Source organism: Kogia breviceps, chromosome 14 (assembly GCF_026419965.1).
Source record: "Kogia breviceps isolate mKogBre1 chromosome 14, mKogBre1 haplotype 1, whole genome shotgun sequence".
Taxonomy (NCBI): Eukaryota; Metazoa; Chordata; class Mammalia; order Artiodactyla; family Physeteridae; genus Kogia; species Kogia breviceps.
Genome location: NC_081323.1, coordinates 65,280,204 through 65,298,533, shown reverse-complemented (window position 1 = coordinate 65,298,533; position 18,330 = coordinate 65,280,204). Strand labels below are relative to the sequence as shown.

General features: G+C 39.5%; 1 protein-coding gene across 4 annotated transcripts in view; it reads right to left on the bottom strand.

Moving 5' to 3' along the window:
- RRN3 (RRN3 homolog, RNA polymerase I transcription factor) overlaps positions 1-18,221 on the bottom strand; it is a 30,360-nt gene extending 12,139 nt beyond the window's left edge. Inside the window, exons 1-11 of one of the 4 annotated variants that reach the window (XM_059038328.2) lie at positions 17,588-18,221; positions 16,226-16,331; positions 15,039-15,095; positions 9,216-9,305; positions 8,974-9,103; positions 8,521-8,580; positions 7,871-7,934; positions 7,033-7,102; positions 4,208-4,306; positions 2,071-2,163; positions 934-1,072 (exon numbers count right to left, since the gene is read on the bottom strand). In XM_059038328.2, coding sequence (XP_058894311.1) covers positions 934-1,072; positions 2,071-2,163; positions 4,208-4,306; positions 7,033-7,102; positions 7,871-7,934; positions 8,521-8,580; positions 8,974-9,103; positions 9,216-9,305; positions 15,039-15,095; positions 16,226-16,331; positions 17,588-17,676 — 997 coding nt within the window. In that variant the 5' untranslated portion in view covers positions 17,677-18,221. The remainder of the gene's footprint in view (positions 1-933; positions 1,073-2,070; positions 2,164-4,207; positions 4,307-7,032; positions 7,103-7,870; positions 7,935-8,520; positions 8,581-8,973; positions 9,104-9,215; positions 9,306-15,038; positions 15,096-16,225; positions 16,332-17,587) is intronic. The other 3 variants (XM_059038329.2, XM_067012802.1, XM_067012803.1) reach the window with 3 other exon arrangements.
- Positions 18,222-18,330: the final 109 nt, after the last annotated feature.

Below are 18,330 nucleotides of genomic sequence, written 5' to 3'. Positions count from 1 at the left end.
GCCCTCTGATCCAGTAACTCTACTGCTAGAAATTTATCACAAGCAAATAACTGACAATATATACACGAGGATGTTCATTATACTGTTATTTATAATGGCAAAAAAAGCAGGGGGAGAAAAAAAATAAGAAACCAGTTAAATCCATATAACTATTTTAGAAGAACAGTGAATGGTATGAGAAAATGTTCACAAGAGGTGAAAAGGGAAGATTATAAAATACTACATATAGTGTGATCCACAAATCCACTCAGAAAAACACATATACCCATGCAAACAGAAAAGAAAAAAAAAAATGCTAATAATGGTTCTCCAAATAGTAAGAATGTGGCTGTATAAACTTTATAAATCCTTTCCTGTATTCTCCAAATTTTCTCTAATCAATATGTATTACTTTTATAACAGCAAAAAAGTTAAAATAGTAACATATTAATTCAGATTCAAGTCCTAATAATAGGACTGAGTGGCATGGCAAAGCCTCTAGACTAAAAATTCTGTAAGGGCAAGAAGCATATCACTTTGTTCACTACAGTACCAACACCTGGCAAAACCAAAGTCTCTAGACTCTCTAAATTCAATATGGAACACCAAGTACCATGTATCAATGTCTACTATACCATTTCTTAAATGTCTTGAACTTGAGGTCTGCCTAAAACTGTCCAAACTCCATATATAAGCTTTCAATACAGTAATCAGTGAAAATATCATCAAGGGCTTTGAAGCCAAGCATAACTAAGCCTGAATCCCAGTCCCACTATTCTCAAGCTATGTCATGTTGGCAAGTAACAAATCTCTCTAAACGTTCTCTTCCTCATACTCAAAACAGTGATTTTTTGCCAGGATTTCTATCAGTACTAAATTATGAAAAATGCCCAGCATAGTGCATTGTAGCTGTTCAACAAAGCAGCAGTTACTGTGACTACCACATGTTGTTACCATCTACATAGCAGACATCCTTAATGTAGGACAAAAGTAAAGACAGCAGGATGTCCAGGCGTTCAGCTACAGGATGGACCATCTGATCAAGCATTCCCCGATCAGCCTTTGTTTCATGGTCAGTTTCTTCATCTTCGTCCTTTGAAAGTAAAGTAAAAACTAACATTAAAAGCCTCAGTAAAAGTAGTTTTGTGAGAAAATTCTGAGGTAATTGTTTCCTTTAAAAGGTAAAATAAAATACACAAAGACCTTTCCAGGCAGGGGCTCTCAACCAGAGGTGTGAATCAGAACCATCCGTGGAATTCAAAATGAAAGCAGATTCAGCCTCTGATTCTCATTTAGACACCCATTTACAGTGTGGCCATGCAAACATCACAGATTTCCCCCAGCTCCTGGCACCCACTGTTGGTGCCAGGTTTCCTTTCCCAGGACAGGGCACCCATCCCCAAACTGCTGAGCATTGGCTGCCGACAGCTCACAGCTGCCCCTCTTCTCCAGAGAAATGCCCTTGCTGCTCCCATTCCCTTCCCATCAGAACTGACTGACATGAGGTCACAGGAAGCCATGTCTCTGGTCTCAAGGTAGGACTAACTCTATCCTGCAACTCATGCTCCAGAGCTTCTGCGGGGGATCAGGCTGCAGCTGCTCTCCAACTGAGACGGAACTCTCACTTAGTTCCTTCCCCTGCCTTTTCCAGCTTCCTCACACCCTTTCTCCCAAGGGCACCCGAATCCCCATCTCAGGCTCTCCTCCCGGTGAACCCAACTGAAGACACTGCCCCAGGTAGAGAAGCACTGCATTAAGGTATACAATTTGTAAAACACAGAAGTTACATTGGTATGCTTTTCCATTTATCACTCTTTCACAAACAATATGTGGTTTACAAAAACAAAGAACAAACAGAAGAATAAAAATGAAACATACTTGACCAAACCCAAATTCAAAGCCTTGGAAATAAGCTCTACTAGTCAATAAGCAACAAAAAAGCAAACTACTCATTTAAGAAATCATTTTCAAGTTCGCGGAACTACTGTTTTAATTCAAAGCCTTGAAAAAGGTGAGAAGCCATTAGCTGTTTCTTTCCACCCTCTGGGGTCTGTGAACTGCGTATGTCTGATTTCATTAATAAATGCTGACCATATTAAAGAGCCCTTCTGTGGCATCTGTTCCACTACTAGTCTGAGTTGCTGTTTCCTCAGCATCTTCAATATCCTGCCGGGATGCATTCACCTACATTACAACAATGAAAAAAAAAAAAAAAAGAAGAAAAGCATTTAAAATATAACTACATTATTCAGGGACTTGAAATTCATCTGACACACATGCTTTAAAGATGTCCATATTAGCACCTATACAGCACTGTAACTCAATAAACAATCACAATGCAAACCTATAAATGGGTCTGGGTCATGGAGAAATTTACAAGATTATAAATTAAGCTCCCTGTACTATATATGTACATAAAATTAATATGAACTGTGCTATGTTGGTCTAAAACAGATACCTTCAACAAACTCAACGTTTATTCCAACTCTTACTATGCACAAGACACACGCATGGTGCATAAGAAGCATATAATCAATCAACTGAGGAGAAAATTATTAAATGCAATCAATTTTGAATTAATGAATATTTATTTGGCTATATAACCCTTCAGATGTCTTGTTTAACATACCACTCAAATCATGCCTTTTCAACTGTCTATAAATGACCTTCTTCCTAAAAATACGCTAAAATGTTCCATAAGCATATATGTATGCAGTTGACCAGAGAGGTTTAACTCCAAGTGAGCAACATGCCAGCCCACCCAACCTCCAGCCCTTCCTAGACCTCCTACAGAATCAATGTTCTTCCCATCAACTCCTATTTCCTTAGTCCACAAACCTCAAGTCTCCCCAACCCTGAAACACGTCTCTCACCCCGCCTCATCCCCTCTTTACACCACAAACCCTCACCAGGTCTCTAGCAGCCCCACTTCCTAACCATCCATTCTCTCTCCAGTAATAGACTACCTCCTAAACACCAAACCCAAGGACTTTGCTTTTCTCATCCTCCTTAAAAAGCTCAGCAATAGGGGACTTCCCTGGTGGTCCAATGGTAAAGAATCCACCTTCCAATGCAGGGGACATGGGTTCGATCCCTGGTCAGGGAACTAAGATCCCACATGCCACGGGGCAACTAAGCCCGCAGGCCACAACTACTGAGCCTGTATGCCTCAACTAGAGAGCCTGCATTCTGCAAACTAGAGCCCACGCACTCTGGAACTGCGCACCACAACTATATAGAGAACACCCGTACACCACTAGAGAGAGAAAACCCGCACACCACAACTAGAGAGAAAATCCGCACACCTCAATTAGAGAGAAGTCCATGTGTCGCAACAAAAGATCCTGAATGCCGCAACAACGATCCCGCATGCTGCCAACTAAGACGCGGCGCAGGCAAAAATTAAATAAATAAATAAATAAAATATTTTTTTTAAAAAAAAGGTCAGCAATATTTCATGCTGCCTACTAAAGCCTTCCTCCCTCCAGATCCTTCCTGGGTGTCCAGACTCTTGGTTTTCCTCTCATTTCCGATCTCACTTCCTCTCTTCTGTTGGCCTCATTCTCAGTCCCCTACCTGCAGCTACAATTGCTTGGTGAATATTCTTCACCTAGCTCCCTACCTGCACCTCAATCCATCCAAAATGGAAATCATCCTGCAACTTCCTCCTGACGTTTCTTATTACTGTTACCGCAACACCAAACTTTCATTCCACAGGGAGCTACCTTTGAAGGGTTCCTTTCCCTTACCTTCTACTGCCCTACTTCCAATCCAGTCTCAAGGACCTTTCCTCCCTGTGTCACTAGAATCCATCACTTTCTCATTCCACTGCAGCTTACTGCAAGCCTCTTTAAAAAAAAGTATAAAGAATCCCAAAATAACTTCCTTAGGTATGCATTCCCCACTTCTTCTGACTACATCAGGTTTTCTAGCTCATAACGCATGTGTTCCATTCACAGCATTTACCAGAACTGTACTTTTCCATTTACGTGACTATTTAATTAATGCCTTGTTCCCCAACCATGAGTGATGGGACTGTCTATAAACACCAGCACATCAATGCTCAAAGAAATGTTCAAGAAATGTTCAAAGAAATGAATCAAAGGTGGAACTGTGGATTTTTTTCCATTGTTGCTACTACTGTTTCAAATATTATGATTATAACAAATACTATAACATTATTTAATAAATAAAAATCAAAGAGAAAAACAGATTACCCAATACTTACGTCCAACTTGAGCAGCTTTTCAATAACGAGCTCCAGAATTTCATGTCTCAAGGTCGGAAAATACACACTAATCCTTAGTAAGTTATGAACATAACATTCCTAAAACGTAAAAAGATGAACATTTCAACAGAGAATAAATGTTTCATAGTTATGCAAGCAAAACATCAATTACACAATCTTTAGTTTCAACTATTCAAACAGAAAAGACTATCAAGCAACATAGAAACGACACTGTTTATATACACAATATTAGTATAATTTAATTATCCCCAGTAAATTAAGTTTGTGATTTGTATACTTCTACAGTGTTTTTAAAACAGGTTTGCTGAGATATAATTCATATAAAATTCACCTATTTATAAAGTATACAATTCAATAGTTTTTAGTATATTCACAGAGTTGTGTAACCATCACCATAATCAATTTTAGAATACTTTCATCAACCTAAAAAAAAAACCTTGTATCTTCTAATAATGTACCTCCTCCCAGCCCTAGGTAACCACTGGTCTACTTTCTTTCTCTATGAATTTGCCTAGTATAGACATTCCATATAAGTGGAATCTTATAACATGTGGTGTTTTAGCATGTTTTCAAGGTCCATTCATGTTGTAGCAAGTAAACTATTCTTTTTTTATTGCCGAATAATATTCCAATGTATAGACATAGCACATTCTGTTTATTCATAAGCTGCTAAACATTTGGTTTCCATATTTTGGCTACTATGAATAATGCTGCCTTGAACATTCATGTAAAAGTTTTCAGGTGGACATATATTTTTATTTCTCTTGGGTATATACTTAGCAGTGGAAATGCTAGGTCATATGGCAATTCTACATTTAACCTTCTTGAGGAACTGTAAGACTGTTTTCCAAAGTAGCTGCACCATTTACCATTTTATATTCCCACCGGCAGGGTAGGGGGGGGTTCTGGTTTCTCCACATCCTTGCCAACACTTGCTATTATCTATATTTTTGAGTACAGCCATCCTAGTTGGTAAGAAACAATATCTCATGGTTTTGACTTGCATTTCCCTAATGGCTAATGATGCTGAGTTTCTCATGTGCTCATTAGCCATTTGAATGACTATTTTGGAGAAACACCTATTCAGACCCTTTGTCCATTTGTAAATTGGGTTATATGACTTCATTATTGAGTTAGCAAGAGTTATTTATATACTCTAGATACAAGGCCTTTATCTGATACATAATTTGCAAGTATTTCCCCATTATAAGTCATCTTTTCATTTTTTTAAAGGTGTCCTATGAAGCACAACAGTTTTTAATTTTGATGAAATCCAATTTAACTGCTTCTTCTATGGCTGCTTGTGGTATATCTAGAAATTGTTGTCTAATCTAAGATCACAAATATTTTCACCTATTTTGTAAGAGTTTTATCCACTTTGAGTTCAATTTTGTATATGGTGTAACAAGTCCTATTTCATTCTTTGCATGTGAACATACTCTTGTCCCAGAACCAATTGTTGAAAAGACTATTCTTTTCTCCATTGTCCTGTACAACAAGTTTTTATACATTAATCTTATATCCTGTGACTATACTGAATTCATTTATTACCTCTACTGTTTCTGTGGATTCCTTAGGATTTTTCTATATGTAAGATCATGTCATCTGCAAATAGAGATAGTTTTACTTCTTCCTTTCCCATCTGAATGCCGTTTTCTTTTTGTTGCCTAACTCACCTGGCTAGAACCTCTAGAATAATACTGACCAGAAGTGGCAAAAGTGGACATCCTTGTTTTGTTCCTTATCTTAGGGGAGAAAGCCTTCAGTCTTTCACTATTGAGTATAAAGTTAGTTGTGAATTTTTCATAGGTGCCTTTTATCAGGTTGAGAAAGTTCCCTTCTATTTTTGTCATAAAAGGGTTTTGGTGGGCTTCCCTGGTCACCCAGTGGTTGAGAGTCCGCCTGCCAATGCAGGGGACATGGGTTCGTGCCCCGGTCTGGGAAGATCCCACATGCCACGGAGTGGCTGGGCACGTGAGCCATGGCCGCTGAGCCTGCGCGTCCGGAGCCTGTGCTCCGCAACGGGAGAGGCCACAACAGTGAGAGGCCTGCATACTACACACACACAAAAAAAGGGGGTTTGGCGTTTTTCCATCTATTGGGATGACCATGTGGTATTTATCATTTATTCTGATACAGTATACTAATTGGTTTGGGGGTATTAAATCAACCTTGCATTCCTAGGATAAATTTCATTTGATCATGGTGCATAATTCCTTTTTTATGTTGTTAGGTTCAATTTTCTAGTATTTTGTTGAGAATTTTTGCAACTATTTTCATAAGAGATACAGAATTTGTAATACTCCACTTGAAGCACACCATCACAAATAGCAGCAAAAGTTATTAACTCCTTATTTAATACCTGTAATACATTATTTAGGAAAAAATAATCTATGCTTAAAAGGGAACCACTATTGAAAGTTACACAGATGATCTAAATATTACACAAAAAACTTAAGACTTCGCCTATAGAAGGCTCTGCCTTCATGTTCAAATAAAGCATGTTTGTAATTGGTAGTAAATGAACTATTATCTTCTAGTAATTCCCATCTGTGTAAGCATTAAGCCTATTTAGATATTTCTGAAATGGACTCTGCCTTTGACTTGCACATAGGACTAAGAGAAAAGGTACTGAGAACCCTCAGTCAGTTGCTTGCTAAGAAAGGAATCTGAGTCAAATTCTTAGTCTTGAGTTTAAAATTCAGCAGACAAAACAACTTTTAAGAAAAAGACCTAAACTCACCTAAAACTAAGTCATAAGAACCAACTTTTCCAATAGTTCCCCCCATGAAAAGATTTCTTACCAATGTTCTCTCTGATTTTTGAACGAAAGGAAATTTTTCCACCAGTATCGGCATAAGAAACCATGGTGTTCTATTTTAAAAAGAAAAAACATGCAACCAATCCATGTTAACTGGACTTTCTTGGAAGGTTAACATTTCCATTCTAAGAGCAAATATAGATACAGGAGGCAAATGGTAACTCCTACTTCAAGCAACTGGAACTGAAAATAAATGCGTGGCTTCAGAGAAAATCTGTAGCAACTTAGGGAAAAATAAGCTTCTATTAAATTTGATTTCAACAGCAAATTAAAGGGGTATCCTTTTTTCCACAAAAGTTTAATGAAGAGCTTCAGTTTAAAATCTAAACACTTCCCACTGCACATATATATTATTTCAAAAAGGAGAAAAAAACCACTAACTTGGACTTTTTAAAGTTAGCTTATTTGCTAAACTTACTGGGGGAATTTGAAGTTCACCCCTCCAAAAGAAACCTACACACCTTAAAACATTTTCTTATAACTAATTTTTATTCATATGGCATGATACAAATGCAGGGGCTTCTCACTGAAAATTTTTGGATATCGTGTCTGTTGAAGATAAAAGCAAAATTCCAACCACCATAAAAAGCTGGAGGGGAGAATTTGCATACAAGGTTTGAAAAATAGTTAAAGACAATGAATAGAGAACTGAAATGCCATTTTTTGTAGAATGTGATATGATATCAACAAGATACAAAAAATATGCAGCATATAACTTCAGTTTTGATGCTATGAACATTTTACAATTTTCTACTAACTGATCATAATTTTCTTGAGACTTAAACACCACAATTCAAAATAAGTAACCGAAGTATACTCACGATGGGACATATCTTGCTATTATTTGTAAGGCTCTGTGACATGTGTCAAAATTTGCAGGAAGATCTACAAGGTGAAAAGGGAGAGTATGAGCATCAAGATAAAACTGAAAACTGAAAAATTATCTAACTAAGTCTAAACATGCCTGCTAACCAAAACTGAATCATTTGTCAGCAAAATAATAATTTCAATAGTTTTCTCCATAACCGACTATCAATGAAGACTATAAATAATGCCATTAAGGGCAACTGATTGCACATTAACATTAAATACAACAAAACGGGGCTTCCCTGGTAGCGCAGTGGTTGGGAATCTGCCTACCGATGCAGGGGACGCGGGTTCGTGCCCCGGTCCGGGAAGATCCCACATGCCACAGAGTGGCTAGGCCCGTGAGCCATGGCCGCTGAGCCTGTGCGTCGGGAGCCTGTGCTCCGCAACAGGAGAGGCCACAATGGTGAGAGGCCTGCATACCACAAAAAAAGTAAAATAAAAATAAAAATAAATAAATAACAAAACGATTCCGTCGAAGGTTGCCTTTTGTTTTAGTCTACATACTAGATTAAGTCCTGGAGGTGCCAGGATACTTTAGCATTCAGCATGCATTCACTAAGACACAGGAGGTAGTCTTTGCTTTAATCCTCTTTATACTTACTATCATCTTCGTCATCAGAATCCGAAACATCTATGTCACCTTCCTTAGTGACCACTCGGGCTTTTGAGGAAAAAAGGAAATACGTTATTCTTCTAATATTGATCTAAACAATCAACTGCTACATAAAAAAGCGATTTTTCCACTGTCCAAACTTAATACAATAAAATTTACAATGGGGGCAGGAGGTTAAAGTAGCTAAAAATCTCTGAGTTCCAAGACTTCGTCAGAAGCTCACTAAAGCAAATTACAATCCATAAAAATCATAGCAACAAATGAATCTAGACACTTCCACAGAGGTCATTATAGGGGACAGACATGTACCAGAACTGCTGCCAACAAGCATCCTGGAATCTTCCATGGTGGCATAATCTCCAAAATATAGTGGGAAGGTAACTTTTTAATACAGATATTTAAAAAAATAAAAATCAAAGCAAGCAAAGAGCAGCCACTTACGAGGTACAAAATGAGAAGCAATCATGCTGAGACATGGTCTAAGGAAGACAGTCTGTGCTGATACAAGATTACCGAGGAAAGCTAAATACTCCTCCACCACTGTCTGACTTCTATTTAACCACTGCAACCTCTAGAGGTGGGAGGGAGAGAAAGACAAAAGGAACATTTTACTGATACAATATATACTATTTTCAAAGTACTGAATTACATATAATAGTTGATAAAATAAATGGTGAACTTACCAACAGAATATTAATAAGCTGCTCAAAGTCTTTTGTCAAGTACATGATGGAGGAACGGAATTCCAGCAGCCAGTTAATGATCTGGTCATCCTTAAGTTAAACAAAGAAAAGTACGTTCAAAATCACAAATTCTCTCAAATAACAGAGAAATGATATCTATCTGGCATTGATCATCTATCAACAATATTTAGGGACTTCCCTGGTGGTCCACTAGTTAAGACTTTACCTTATGACACAGGGGGTGTGGGTTCGATCCCTAGTCAGGGAGCTAAGATCCCACATGGCTCATGGCCAAAAAACCATAACATAAAATAGAAGCAACACTGTAACAAATTCAATAAAGACTTAAAAAAAAAACGTCCACATGGAAGCAACCTAAGTGTCCATCAACAGATGAATGGATAAAGAAGATGTGGCACATACATACAATGGAATATTACTCAGCCATAAAAAGAAATGAAACTGAGTTATTTGTAATGAGGTGGACAGACCAAGAGTCTGTCATACAGAGTGAAGTAAGTCAGAAGAAGAAAAACAAATACCGTATGCTAACACATATATATGGAATCTAAGAAAAAAAAAATATCATGAAGAGACTAGGGGTAGGATGGGAATAAAACACAGACCTACTAGAGCATGGACTTGAGGATACAGGGAGGGGGAAGGGTAAGCTGTGACAAAGTGAGAGAGTGGCATGGACACATATACACTACCAAATGTAAAATAGATAGCTAGTGGGAAGCAGCCGCACAGCACAGGGAGATCAGCTCGGTGCTTTGTGACCACCTACAGTGGTGGGATAGGGAGGGTGGGAGGGAGGGAGACACAAGAGGGAAGAGATATGGGAACATATGTATATGTATAACTGATTCACTTTGTTGTAAAGCAGAAACTAACACACCATTGTAAAACAGTTATACTCCAATAAAGATGTTAAAAATAAATAAATAAATAGATGATTCCAGCCCCAGCCATTTGAATCCTCATGAGTTGAGGTTTCAGACATCAGTCATGGAGTAGAGACAAGCCATCTCCTCTGTGTACTGTTTGAATTGCTGACCCACAAAAATTAAAATTTTTGTTTATTTAAAAAAAAAAAAACCATCCACATAAAAAAAAAATTTAAATTTGGGGAATAAAATGTCACAAACTTGGACTTAAGCCAAAGTTGGGATGAAAATGTCTTAGTTTGTATCAAAATGGAAAAAGATGTTACAATAAATTTTCTTTAAAAGTAATATAATAACTGATATACAGGAAAAAGAATCAAATGTAATACTTAATTCTAATCACTTCTGTTTGCCCTAGAAAATGAGAACACCTCAAATGTTGACACCTGGGACTTCTTTAAACTAAAGAATTGTAACAGATTCAAATATTCTAAGACCACAAGGACCAACAGGTACCTCTACTTCCTCTACTCATGCTGACCTGCAAGCATGTTGACAACATTCATCTAAGCTGATTAACTAGAATCATCAATAAATGTAACTTTTTCTTAACCCAACCTTCAAATGGGTTTAAATGAATTAAAATGTGTTCTATATAAATGATGGTTCCACTACTCCATTAAATATTTTTCAGACAATAAAATTACTATTCATGATACTTTTAGTGACATGGGAAAACCTAAATAGCAATACAAAAAAGCCACGTAGAGAATAAGATATCAGTTATATTTAATAAAGATACTGTTTGTATTCATGCATACATACAGCATACACAAGAAAAAAAATTAAAGCCCCTAATTCTGGGGAATTCCCTGGTGGTCCAGTGGCTTTCACTGCTGAGGGTGCGGGTTCAATCCCTGGTTGGGGAACTAAGATCCCGCAAGCTGGGCAGCGCAGCCAAAAAAGAAAAAAAAAAGGCCCTAATTTTTGAAAGAAAATGGTTAATGTTGACTAAGACTCAGTAGGGGAAAGAGACATATGGTGTTGTACCTTTAGCAACAGACTACAAACAGTGTTGAACCTGCAGTGATAAACTATTAGCAGATAGGCTGGACCTACAGCAATAGACTACTTATAGGGAGTGTCATTTAGTGAGAACACACCATATGCCAGGCATGGTGCTCAACACTGTACATATATACCTTTTCCGAATCCTCACAATGCTGCAAATGGATTACTGTTATTCCCATTTTACAGTTGAGGCAACTGAGCCTCAGGAAGATTAATAAGCAATTTGCCCAGCCAAACCAGTAAAAAACTAGGTTCAAACCTGACCGCCTACAGGAATAAAGATTCAGACATAGAGAATGGACTTGAGGACATGGAGAGGGGGAAGGGTAAGCTGGGACGAAGTGAGAGAGTGGCATGGACATATATACACTATCAAATATAAAACAGATAGCTAGTGGGAAGCAGCCGCATAGCACAGGGAGATCAGCTCAGTGCTTTCTGATCACCTAGCCGGGTGGGAAAGGGAGAGTGGGAGGGAGACGCAAGAGGGAGGAGATATGGGGATATATGTATAGATGATTCACTTTGTCATAAAGCAGAAACTAACACACCATTGTAAAGCAATTACACTCCAATAAAGATGTTAAAAAAAAAACCTGTCGCCTAGATCAACGCTCCGCCCACTTTCCCACAATGCCTTGCCCCACATGAAGGAGCTCCCCACCTTTTCCCCACCAGTTCACCAGTGAGTGCTTCCTATGCATTATCTATGTGACAAACCTCAATGACACTATTTACTCATGAACCCTAAGTAACCTGGCAATAAAATAAGTCATAACTCATTTGCACTACAGTAACTTCATAATGTCCAGTCATTAAGGATAACAAGGCCTGAAACAGAGAAGACAAGCTAAGTAACACACAAATAAAAATAAGTTAGCTCTATCCTGTCACTTTTCCACTAAAACAAATGCAACAAAATTATAAGGACAACATTTAAACTGCTCCACTTTGGGCTTCCCTGGTGGCGCAGTGGTTGAGAATCCGCCTGCCGATGCAGGGGACACGGGTTTGTGCCCTGGTCTGGGAAGATCCCACATGCCGCGGAGAGGCTGGGCCTGTGAGCCATGGCCACTGAGCCTGTGCGTCCGAGGCCTGTGCTCTGCAACGGGAGAGGCCACACAGAGAGAGGACTATGTACCACCAAAAAAAAAAAAAAAAAAAAAAAAAGCTGCTCCACTTTTTAAAGTAAACCAGTCAGAGACTTTGGTGCTTCAGTGCTGAACTATTATTAGAAACAAATTATTTTAACACTCCTCTGAACTAATATGGACACAAATGATGTGATTCTTGGTCTGTCAAAATCCCAAGGAGACGTGCTGATACAAAATACAGCAGAACACAAAGAATGTGGTTCTTCGTACCTGTGGAAGAATGCACAGGTCTTCAAAGAAGAAGTGATGCTTCCATTATCTTTAAACAGACTGAGTATTCTTGGGGGCTCTATACCTTACAGAGGTAAAAGCATGTCTTCCGAAAACCAAAAGTAGTTCAGTATGGCTGGACTATATCATGAGCAAGCAAGCCAACAGAAAAATCTGGGGAGCAAAGAAGGGCCAGACAAATCAGTGAAGTCCTTGTAAGCCAAATTTACAATTAGAAAGATCTGCTGGCAGTGTAGGGTATGGACTGAATGAACAACCATGTGCTTAGACAGAACCTGAGAAAGTTCACTGGTCAAGATGATATTGCAGTTGAATCTCAAAGAGTAGGAGTTTTATAATTACAGTAATAATAATAAACACTAATATAAGACTAACTATGTGCAAGGCATTATTCTAAGACTTTAACATATATTAACTTGTTTAATCCTTACAACCGCTCCATGAGATAGGTACTACCACTGGTTCCCATTTTATAGCTGGGAACACTGAGGCACTGAAATGCAGTAACCTGCCCTCAGTCACAAAGCCAGTAAGGGAGGGAGGCTATGTAACCAGAGCCCATGCTCAAACAGGTAGCAAACAAAGTAGATACAGAGGACCTCTTACAGCCAGAAAAAAAAAGGCACATGCAAAGCCCTAAAGATGAACAGAAATGGCAACTTTAAGAAATAAAGTATCTAGTGGGACTGAACACTGAAAACTTGTTGCAGACCATGCTCAGAAGCTGGTCCTTTATTCTTCAGCGGGCATGAAGTAGGGCAATGACATGTTTAGAATGAGCTTTAGAGATGACTTAGGCTGAGACAGAGATAAGCAATAAATCATTTAAGCACATAAAGAAAGCTGCAGAAGTGGGTCTGGGAGAGAGAGAATGCTAAGTTCAGGGCACTTGTAACACCTGTGGGCTGGCAGTTAAGACATCTGTACAGCATTGTAATTCAACTATACTTCGATAAAAAATAAATTAAATTAAATAAAAATTTTAAGAGGAAGGAAGGGAGGGAGGGAGGGAGGGAGGGAGTGAGGGAGGAAGGAAGGAAGGAAGGAAGGAAGGAAGGAAGGAAGGAAGAGGTCTGGAGCCCACAAGAGCAATCTGAGCTATAGATGAAAATCTGGAAGTTATCAGGACACAGATAAATTTCAAAACCATAAGGGCATAAAACACACAGGAAGAATCTGTAAAGTGAGGAAAGGCTTAAGTTTGGAAATCCAATCAATGCCAAATTTAAGAAGAACCTGTCAAGAGAATGATTAGAGATAAGTGATAAGAAGACAGGAAGATCAAAGAAACCAAAGGAAAAGGTATTTTTGTTTTTTCATTTTATTTTTTGGCCACGCCACGCAGCATGCGGGATCTTAGTTCCCCAACCAGGGATCAAACCTGCACCCTCTGCAGTGGAAGCGCTAAGTCTTAACCACTGGACCACCAGGGAAGTACTGAAGGAAAGGTTTTAAGAAATGGGTAGTCAACTGTATAAACTGCTACAAGGAATTACTATGGGACTTTAAAAAAAAAAAAGTCCACTGAAATCAACACATAAGAAATCACTGGTAACTTCTGTCATAGTAAATACAGCAGTGGACTTAACAGTGGATTTAAACATGAATGAGAAATGAGAAAATGCAGACTGTCAACAGGAACAACAACTAACAATTACAAAGTCCTCTGAGCCAGAGGCTGTTCTAAATGCTTCTTGTATATTAACTCATTGGATCCTCTTAAAACAGCTACATTTAAAGTACTTATTTCTCTGGTTTTACAAGGAGGAAAACAGAGGCAAAGAAGTTAAACAACATGCCCAGTATCACACACTGGGAAACAATGGAGTTGGGATTTTAATGCCAGGCAATCTGACTACCACTGCCCACAGTAATAGACTATTCTTTCCAAAATTGGGCAATAAAGGAAGAAAAGGGAAATAACATTTACTGAGTTGTTACTACATGACAGGTATATACCTTGAACTATTTCCAAAAACACTGAAAGAGGAGTAGTTTGAAAGACAAATCACTTTTTGTTGTTTTTTTGTTTTGTTTTGTTGTTTTAGAACTGGAGAGACATGAGAGTTGCATGCAGCATAGAAGAAAGGTTCTAAAAAGGAAAAATTAAAGCAGGGTTTCTCAACCTCAGGACTACTGGCATTTGGGGCCAGATCATTCATTGCTGTGAAGGGCTGCCATGTGTATTGTAGGATGTTTAGCAGCATCCCTATCATCCACTCACTAGATGCCAGTAGCACTCTTCCCTTCTCCCAGTTGTGGCAATCCAAAATGTCTCCAGTTCATCACCAAATTACCTCGGGGGCAAAAGTGCCCCTGGTTGAGAACCATTAAAGAAAGATCATAGAGCAAGTTGTAAAGAATGGAATAGGACCAAAAGTGCAAACCAATAAGAATGGAATAGGACCAAAAGTGCAAACCAATGTCTCTACAAAGCCGCAACAACTCTGATAATAATCAAACACAAAATTAATTACCTTTATCTCTGGATCTGACAGCTGGTTCTTCAACAACTCAAAGTCATTTGTTTCCCCCTTAACAAGAAGGGGGGAAAAAAAATGAATTTTTCCTTGCTTGGGTTTCCAGTTAAAGACCAACAGCAGGATTTTTAACTTTTACAAAAAGAACATTGTAACATACACATATCAGTTGTGGATTATAAAATCGTGACTACGAAAATTTTAAAACTCATGTTAGTGCAGCTAGGGGGCTTGGAAAAAAGAAAATGACAACAGCCCATTCATATTTAGCTATACTGTGTACTGACATTTGAATATGATAATCAATATTCCATGATACTATCAAATCATATACATGAATATAAATGCAGGTTACATATAAAAATAGACAGTAATGCATATTTTCCTACCATTGCTGAGATACAGCAGAATCACTTCTAAACTAACACAAAAACAAAGCCAAAAAAAAAACTCCCCATTAATAGAGCTGGTTTATTGTCCCAAAGCAATGCTTTCATAAGTCCTTAAGAAATAAAATGCGGTACTTCCCTGGAGGCGCAGTGGTTAGGCATCCGCCTGCCAATGCAGGGGACACAGGTTCGATCCCTGGTCCAGGAAGATCCCACATGCAGAGGAGCAACTAAGCCACACATAGTTGTGCGCCACAACTACAGAGCCTGTGCTCTAGAGCCCGCGAGCCACAACTACTGAAGCCTGCGCACCTAGAGCCATGCTCCGCAACAAGAGAAGCCACCACAATGAGAAGCCTGCATAGTGCAACGAAGAGTAGCCCCCGCTCGCTGCAACTAGAGAAAACCCATGCACAGCAACAAAGACCCGACACAGCCAAAAATAAATAAATAAAATAAATTTATTTTTTAAAAAAGAAATAAAATGCTTTGATCTAATGGTTTTTTATTTTACTACTTGCTAAAGATTTTAAAAGACACTAGGTAAATAAAGCACTTGATGTAAAACCTCAGCAAAGGGGTTACTACTCTAATTTTGAACTGACAGCACCGTGCTGTTGTTAAACTTGTTTGATTTCAATATTGATATCTAAAATCCATTTTATTTGTCTACTGGTTTTTAGTATAACAGCTATAATTGTATTCTGACCAGCAAAAATCAAACCTCAATATATCAATTATATTTCAATAAAGCTGGGAAAAAACCCCATCAAACCTCACATTATCACCTCTTACCTTTCTGTACTTCAGCAACACTTCTGTCACAGTTCCACCAAACCGAACAGTTTTTCTTGGGGGAGAATTGAAGAAATCATTTTCTAATGCAAGCATATCTGAAAGCCTATAGAACCAAGATTATCAAGCCATTAAGTGCATGACAGGGAAAAATAAAAGCTATAATAGCCAACACTTATTGAACCAACATCATTCAGTGGGACTACTGCTAAAGTCTCCTAACTGGCCTCCCTCCTTCCACTTGAGTCCCCCAGCAGTCCATTCTTCATTCAATGATCTAATGATCTTTCAAAAACTTAAGACAGATCATGCTACTCTACTCTCTTGCTTAAATTCTCCAAAGGTTTCCTACTCTATCGTCTTCAAGGTCCTACATTAATTTGGCCCCTGCCTACCTCTCTGACCTCACCTCTAACCGCTTACCGTACTGCAGCCAGGGTCCTTTCTGTTCTTCAAACCTGCCAAGCAGATTCCCATTTTACTTACCATTCCCTCTGTCAAAAACACTCACTCTCCAGATGTGTATGTGGTTGGACCCTTGTCTTCATTCACGTTGAAGCTCAAATGTCAGAACTTCCCCATCAGAAATCGAAAGTACCCATCCTCTCCTCTCCCCTACCATCACACTGTTTTATTTCTTTACAGCAGTTACCGCTATCTGAAATCATCGTTTACTTATCTACTGTCTTTCCCTCCTTAGACTGAAGATCTGTTGAGAGCAGGGACATTGTCTCTTTTGATATACTGTCCCCCATGCCTGACGCCAAAAGTAGGCACTTAAAAAAAATATATAATGGATGATATTATGCCAAGTGTTCTGCAAAGTTTGCTTCTTTTAAACAGAGCACATTAGTGAAGAAACATAGCATCCTGCTAAGGACTCTCAAAGTTAAACCACTAAGCGTTTTACGGTAGTTAGGGGGTTTAAAAGCTGAGTTAGATATAAACACTGTTAAACAAACGTGTGTCAAACAAATTTCAAAGAAACAAACAAAACGTAAGACGCAATTTTCCGTCGGTGGCAGCATTTGGCTAATAATCCAAATAGCCCAGGGACCTCTTTCCAAAGCTAGTCGAAGAAGCAGGAGGGAACAGTAAAGAAGCAGAATGTAGTACCCAGGCCTGGGATGCTATAAGGGAACCCAGTGGGGAGAAAAGGGGTACTATGGAACAGAGAATAGGTTCATTTTTCCATCCCCTCTCCCACTTTTAGTACCCATCTAAGGGGCATGGACTCACTCTTGAGGACCTACTCCCACCCCACTCGGTTAGCTCTGTCCCAGACCCTTCAGCTCCGCTCCCCTAATCCCGGTCCTGGGCTTTGGTCCCAGATGCGCAGAAGGAAGCGTCCTGGGTTCTTACCCGGTCCTCGACGCGCCCAGCGTCTTGACTGCAGCTGCCGAAGCTGCAGCATTTCCGGGCAACCGCGTGTGAAGCAACGGTGCCGCCATCTGACCTAACACACACTACGACTACAGCTAACGCCGGAAGTCGTGCTCCTTCTAGGACCGCCTCCATCCCGGAAAACGAGTGTGCGAGCGACGGCCTTCAGCCAATCAGGAACCCCATGTGGGGAAAGCTGAGTGACCTCGGCGGGCTAGAGTGCCGCCAAGGAGGTCTCTTCAGCCCCATGCATCAGGCCCCTCCTTCCGCTTGGAGGACTTTCTCCGCCCAGCGAGTTGCGACGATGAGGGCACCTCCAGTGTTAGGACTGGAGACATTCGTAGGGCGATTCGGTCCAGCCCTGAGGCTCCCGGAGAAAGGGCGAGGACACCGGGAGGTGCTAAGCGGTGGCTGGGTATGTCGAGTATTAACTTTTTGGAGTCAAAGCCTTCCTCAATCAAACTGAAGAACCCGAAACCCTGTGATTAATCCAAACCCGCAGAGAGATAGGTGGGTCGGGGTTTGAACAAGTCGGCTTGACCCAGGAACACGCTTCTCCGTCTCCACTGCGCTATCCTCATAGACACCCAAGCTAATCTTACCCTCCCGGAAGCAGGCTTGACGAAGAGACTTACCCAGAAATCTCAGAGCTGTGATGATTCTGGGATGAGAAATCAGAGTGAGAGAAGACAGTTTCCAAAAGGCATTAGCCCTTAAACTTA